This window comes from Akebia trifoliata, chromosome 16 (assembly GCF_017979445.1).
Source record: "Akebia trifoliata isolate Shusen 1 chromosome 16, ASM1797944v1, whole genome shotgun sequence".
NCBI lineage: Eukaryota > Viridiplantae > Streptophyta > Magnoliopsida > Ranunculales > Lardizabalaceae > Akebia > Akebia trifoliata.
The window spans coordinates 31,844,797-31,851,623 of record NC_141390.1 but is presented as its reverse complement, the minus strand read 5'-3'; the positions used below and the strand labels follow the sequence as shown (position 1 = coordinate 31,851,623).

The following is a 6,827-nucleotide window of genomic DNA, read 5'->3' as shown; positions in this document are numbered from 1 at the left end:
AAACTCATCTGAGACAATTCAATCTCTTTCATGGATGAAACGAGATTTCAAAACAAGTTTTAAAACCATGGTCATAACCCATATTATCCTACAAATACTGTTAACAACCCCACAATTCTCCAAAATTGACCAAGCTTTCACACCCCAAATAATGCCCTACGTTCTCGATTTTAATTAGTAGTATAAAATAAATTAAATTCCTATTAATAATTATTGGAACCACAAACAAAGATAAATATATATAGTACTTCCTATATGATTTAAAATTCATACAAACCACCAGTTTACAACTGCTCATCAATTTACATCCTATAAAACTAATACACACTTGTACCCATCTACTTATCACCGCTGGGCTTACATCGATCCAAAGTCCAACGATTCCCACCTGAATGGGCGGAAGATGCATAGAACTTCAGGTGAGCTTTTGAAGAGCAAGCCAAGGCAGACACAGACTGCGGCGATGGCCACCATTGAGAGCATTGCAGGCCTATACACTACTGATCTTCTAGTGTTTCCATAAGCAAGTTGGCGATTGCAAGCGTTGCAGTGCTGCCGCATCTGTCTCACTCCTGTCTTGTCAATTTGAAAACCAGTAACCTTGGCTGAGTTTAGCAGCCCATTTTCCTGCTTTTGCTTATTGTTGCAGTCCGAGAGAACATCTGGAATGTCGAGGATCACATGTCCAGCCTCTGATTTCTTGTTAATTTTCTTCTGCACCAGATGAATATAGGAGTAGTGACCTCTTAGGCGTGCATAATCTTCAGGGGTGAAGCCCGTGTTGTCACGAACACTCTTCCATGCTACAATTCCCACCTGAGCAAGGAAAATCTATATCAGCATCTGGAAAGAGCAAAATTACGAAACAATAATAACTTATTGGGTGTACATCTATGTGTCAATCAGAAAATTATCAGCTCTAAAGTATCTCCTTTATTCCTACTAAGCACTCTTGATGATATATAATGGAGAGAAGAAAATACCGATCCCGGATCATCAGTTAATGCATCCAACATGCTCTCTGAACCATCTCCACTGGCTGCAACGTGAAGTGGCGTCAACCCCGCAGGGCCAACTGCATCGGGTTTAAAGAAGAAACCATCCAACCCTCCATTAACCTGTTGCTTGTGTTCCAATTTTGCTTTATCTGGGACATATCTCAATAGTAGCTCCACCACCGGCCTACAGCTTCTCCGGACAGCTTTGTGGAGGAGACCCATCTCTGACAATGCAAGTTCAATGGAACGAAGCCCACCAGCATCCACAGTTCCTTCAAACAGAATGTCCAAGAGTTTCTTGAGTACGGCACACCAATCATGGTCCATGGAGAACTCCAATATCCCCCTGAAACGTGTAAAAGGGAAGGCATCCAAATTAGGATCCATAAGGCCCAATCTAGACCTCAAGCGACTCCTGTGAAGAAGCCAACCCATTTCATGAATGAAGTCCAAAGCTCGATTCTTGGCTTTCGTTTTTCTAGTTGTTCCCTGGATGTCATCATCCGACTCAGAAATCTCTATTGCACTCTCCAGCATACGGATCTCGGAACACACATCCTGTTCTGCAACTATATACGGAAAGAAGCTACTGCTGAGACCATGGTCCTCAACCTAAATAGCCACAAAACCAGAATCAGATGGATAGCTATGCATGGAACATGAAGTATATGCATGCAATTGGGACCAATCATTTGATGGAACCCTTAGGGGAAGGCCAGAAGTTTACCTCACAGAATTAACATAACCATCCAACCTATTCCATCGGATGGCCAGGAACATTACAAGAGGATGGCCCACAAGGAAGGCGAGAAAGGCTGTAGATCGGATGGTTTTTTTGGTAGATCGGATGGTTACAATCAGTGTTTTAAAGTTCTCAAGGTGCACTTGAGGTGTTTTGGGTTCTTGAGACGAGACTTAACAAGGCATAGGCCTTGACTATTTTATTTTTGAAAAATCCTTAAAATATATAAAAATCATAAGAAATAGAAAAACTATAGAAATGAAGCAAAAAATTTATGGGGCCACCATAATATGCCCCTTCATTTTCCAATCTTTCAAGATGGTTTTGGCTAATCTTCTTATTTTCTCATCCATTCAATAGATCAGAGTTTCTGTTTGACTAGGGAATGTGAGATAGCACACCTCAATGAATCCTCTCCCAGTTACATCAGGGACAGAGCAAGTAAAACTAAGGTATTGGAGCTCATCTTCTTCCTTTAAGGTATCAACCCCCTCCAAGTCATGAGTAGCTTCCTGGACCAGATATTTCCCTTCTAGTGTGCACAGTAAACTGAAAACCAGAAGAAAAGACAAGTAAATCAGTCTGTTGGGTACAAGTCTGGGACAAAAATCTAATGATCAGAAGGAGGACAATCGATACCTAGTGGTGGGCTGAGACAGATTAAAGCCTTTAACCATAAACTGAGTTCTCTCAGATGCACAAACTGCAACAGGTGTGATGCTTGAGATCCTACAATCATTATGTCTTGTGAAGGGTAAATCCATTCAATAGATCAGAGTTTCTGTTTGACTCGGGAATGTGAGATAGCACACCTCAATGAATCCTCTCCCAGTTACATCAGGGACAGAGCAAGTAAAACTAAGGTATTGGAGCTCATCTTCTTCCTTTAAGGTATCAACCCCCTCCAAGTCATGAGTAGCTTCCTGGACCAGATATTTCCCTTCTAGTGTGCACAGTAAACTGAAAACCAGAAGAAAAGACAAGTAATCAGTCTGTTGGGTACAAGTCTGGGACAAAAATCTAATGATCAGAAGGAGGACAATCGATACCTAGTGGTGGGCTGAGACAGATTAAAGCCTTTAACCATAAACTGAGTTCTCTCAGATGCACAAACTGCAACAGGTGTGATGCTTGAGATCCTACAATCATTATGTCTTGTGAAGGGTAAGGGTGTGTCGAGGACAACCTGACCTGCAGCAGAAACAAGAGAAAGTAAATGAACTAGATCTTCCATTAAAAGAAGAAGAGATTATTGCAAACAAACCATTGTAGATAAATGCTATTTGATGTTGCACCCTAGCATACACCCATCCTGTCTTCCAAAAGGGGTCATTGGAGACATCGAGAAGGCTATTCAAACTGGAGCTCAGATCACAGCAAAGCTGTATTTACCAATTAGAAATAGGAAGGTTAATCGTGTTATCTGGATGTGAACAACATCTATATTCCACGTTCATGGAATTAATACAAAAGAAGTATACTTTCTCCCATGTGGACTCTGCCAGATGAACGTAAATGGTTAGAATGATACAGCCAGGCCTGATGTAACTCTCAATGTCCGTAGGACTGTTGGATAACCAGTCAACAATCTGAAAATTTTAGAAAAAAAAATACAGCATCAATTAATCTGTACAAGCAAACATTAAAGAAAATTGCACTCAAAACAAATTCAATGGTCGAAAAATACCTGTGCTCGCAAAACAAGAGGAAAATCGTTTGGATATTTGCCAAAGAGTTTGAAAACAATTCGATCAGTGCGACCCTGGAACTAAACAAATAGAGGAGGTTACAAGAAATAAAGAGTTTGACGCAGTAATTCCATTAGTCCTACAATGCACACAAACATAAAAAAAATAATTGAAAAAAAGATTATTCGTGAAAATATTTGACAAGATTAAGATTTGTTTGAACAAATGTGTTGGTGTGCACCCGACATGGGAATTAGAAATGGTTTCCAACAAAAAATATTCTAAAAGTCCATATGTGCAATTCACAACAGAAATAAACCTGAGCATCTCCACTTGAAGTAGATAGTGACTGATCAGATGCCCCACTTGTCTGAGGTGGACTTGACTGGTGAGAGTCTTGTTGAACCCATGAAGGACAATCTGGAGAACCAGTCCCCAAATTAACAGGGATCTGCGAGCTCTCGAAGCCTTCGATGCAATCTTGTGAATCATTATAGATGTCATTCAAATCAAGAGGGATCCGTGACCTCTCGAAGACTTCGACAGAGTCTTGTGAATCATTATAGATGTAATTCAAATCAATATTATTTAACTTGATCCTCCCCGCGGTAGAATCCCGGACTTCTGCTTTGGCGTGATGGTTTTTTTCAACAGGAAGCACCGTTGTAGATTTTGGAGTTACAGTTTGTAGAGCTCCACCACAAGCATTATCTATAACATTTCCTTGTTGTGGCACCTCAGATACAGAAACATTGACGTGTTGATGTACAGGCCTCATCTGAGAATCTTGGACACCGCCGCCGATATTTAACATAGAGGTTGAGCCCCAAACCCCAGAGGGTTCACAATTATTTGAGGGAAAAGCCGGCAATGTTTTTGAAGATGTTCCAGCATTGAGCAAATCTTGAGATCCCTGCAGGAGCCCTGATGTGTTCCTCCCATCAAATGAATTGGCAAAGCTAGCAAGGTTCCTCATAAGATGAGACAGAATATCATGATCTTTAGTTTGGTCTGAGTTATTCGCTGCAATCATAGAAGACAGGTCAGTTGATCCAATGATTATGCGAAGGAAAAAGGACGACTGAAGACACTAGATAAAAAATGATGCACTTTTCAGTCATAATTGTAATTTAAACCACAAATATGAGCCAACTTCAAGAGGAGATAAAGTCTTCTTTTCAGCAAATTCATAGGGAAGTGAACCATATCGATGACTGCTTGGGAAAAGATGGTTTTCTTATGTTCATTGCTTACAAGGTTTTCCCAAACATCAAGAAATATAAGTTTTTTCTTAAGTAATATACGCTTTTTATTTACTTTTTTTTTTCTTTCATACAATGATTACTATATTTTAATTACTTTTTTTTAAGAGCCAAAAGCTAGGGAAAGTTTTACTAGCTCTATCATCATTCAAGGAACTTCCATTAGCAACAGCTTCAGGTTGTGTTTTCCTCCTCCGTTTATTATGCCCAGCCAAACGTCTACGACAACTTCTTTTTCCTTCATCAAACTCTTGAAGAAGATGAAACCTGCCCATAAGTAATGGGATAAAATTTAAAAAAGAGTGAAAACTGAAATCTAATAAATATAGAATCTTAAAATAACTTGACACATCGCCGAAATCCATAGGCCAAAGTCACACACACACCCATACCCCCCCGAACACACAACAGTTCATTAAGTGGAATTGAGAAAGAAAATGAGCACATCCACCATGAAAAATTAGGCAACCCCATCTGCACTATATTTCCTAGAGAGAAATTATGATTAAAAAACATTTTAAAGCAAGCTTTGAACTGAATACTTACCTACTGCACTGCTGACAGAACCGCTGCATAACATTGCCTACAAGGGCCTTACTGGCCTTTGAGTGAATATCACAGACTTTATGACGCTTATGATAGTCCTTGGCATTGCTAAGATCAGCTCCACAATCCTCAACCTGACAAATAGCACGATTTATAGTGCCCCCCAACAACTTTGTCTTCTTTCCACTCTTAACATCCCAATTTGCAACATCATCTTCCGCAATTGGATAAACATTCCCACCAAGTTTCAAAGCAAGGTTCCCTGCTTCATCATTCGACTCGTCGTCTTCAATCACAACTACCCTCCTCCGCTTCTCCAATTCCCTTTTACCATTCTCATTTTGTGGATTGATCTCGTCAGAAGAAGATGATGAACTGTTTGAAAAAGCACCAACCACGTGAACTTCTGCCTCCACGGGCACTAATTGTCTGCTCCTGTAATCGGATGGCACCGACTGTGAAGGACTAGCAATGAAAAGATCGCCATCCCATTTCCAGTCATTCAAGTCCCAATTCAGACTCCTCTTTCCAATACCCATCAAATCCTTCTCCTTCAACAAAAAAACCGGTGCATCTGGATTGTAAAAGTGATGAGCTTCACCTCCAATTCTAGCCTCCATGATTCAAACCCCACAAAAACTCAGACAACCCAAAATCCAAATTCACTTAAAACCCTCCAAAAACAACAAATACCTTACAAACCCATAAAATATACCCCAAATTTTAAACTGGTTCTCTAAAAGTGATGAGATTGAGCTCCAATTCTAGCCTCCATGAATCAAGCCCCACAAAAACTCAGACTACCCAGATTCCAAATTCACTTAGAAACCCATAAAACAAACCCCAAATTCTAAACTGGTTCTCTCCTAATCCGCCTAACTACACCCTCATAAATCCAGAAACAGGGCACCCACTTACCCATGGATACAAACAAGAGAAATCCATATACCCAAACAACCCTAACAAACAACGAATTTCCCGCCAAAACAACAACATCAACACTAACAAAAACCCTATATTCCAAACCCTAATTTACATTATTGAGCATCTCCAATTCAGAATATCACAAAGAAACTATAATTTAAATCAGATAACAAGAGATTTCAGAAACAAAACTTCCCTTAATGTCAAACTTAGTAACTTGAATCGTCTGCTTAAGAATGCTGATGAGATTGTGAGAATGAAGCTGACTTGAAGACGACCAGAACGCACATCGGCAACAGCAGAAAGAGAGATGAGAGAGAAAGAAAGCATAAGGTGCGGACAATATAAATGCGCTTTTGTCTCTGTGAGAGAGAGAGTGAACACTTTATTAAGTAAGTAGTGACGCCATCTAAAGGAATCTAAAGTCGTCTCGTTACCATGTATCACGTTTCGCGGTAAAAACATATTTCATTTTCTTTTAATCCATTATTTTTTATAAATAAAAATATATATATTATGAGATTGAATAAGATATAAATTCTGAATAAAATTAAATTCATATTTACAAGTACAACCCTCAATTAGTTAGAAGAAGAAAATATGAAAATCATTAGATAGCTTATGTCAATTCTCTTTGTAAATGGGAGGATTATATCATGGATTTAAA

General features: G+C 39.4%; 1 protein-coding gene across 1 annotated transcript; it reads right to left on the bottom strand.

Moving 5' to 3' along the window:
* Positions 1–229: 229 nt before the first annotated feature.
* Positions 230–6,530, bottom strand: LOC147383622 (squamosa promoter-binding-like protein 1). The gene is made up of 10 exons (XM_086427730.1): positions 5,237–6,530; positions 4,828–4,957; positions 3,748–4,509; positions 3,428–3,502; positions 3,222–3,329; positions 3,005–3,122; positions 2,790–2,931; positions 2,553–2,700; positions 984–1,610; positions 230–816 (listed from the first exon to the last, which is right to left on the bottom strand). Exons 1-10 carry the CDS (start codon positions 5,854–5,856, stop codon positions 358–360), a joined length of 3,189 nt encoding a protein of 1,062 aa, XP_086283856.1. The 5' UTR covers positions 5,857–6,530; the 3' UTR covers positions 230–357.
* Between the last annotated feature and the right edge of the window lie 297 nt (positions 6,531–6,827).

What these genes read in the sequence shown, in the direction of transcription:
- LOC147383622 (XM_086427730.1), bottom strand. Translation starts at nt 5,856, where the DNA reads ATGGAGGCTAGAATTGGAGGTGAAGCTCATCACTTTTACAATCCAGAT. An exon ending in CAGAGTCCACATGGGAGAAA is followed by an intron (nt 3,123 to 3,221) that starts GTATACTTCTTT and finishes TGGTAAATACAG; the next exon opens with CTTTGCTGTGATCTGAGCTC. An exon ending in AATAGCATTTATCTACAATG is followed by an intron (nt 2,932 to 3,004) that starts GTTTGTTTGCAA and finishes TTTCTGCTGCAG; the next exon opens with GTCAGGTTGTCCTCGACACA.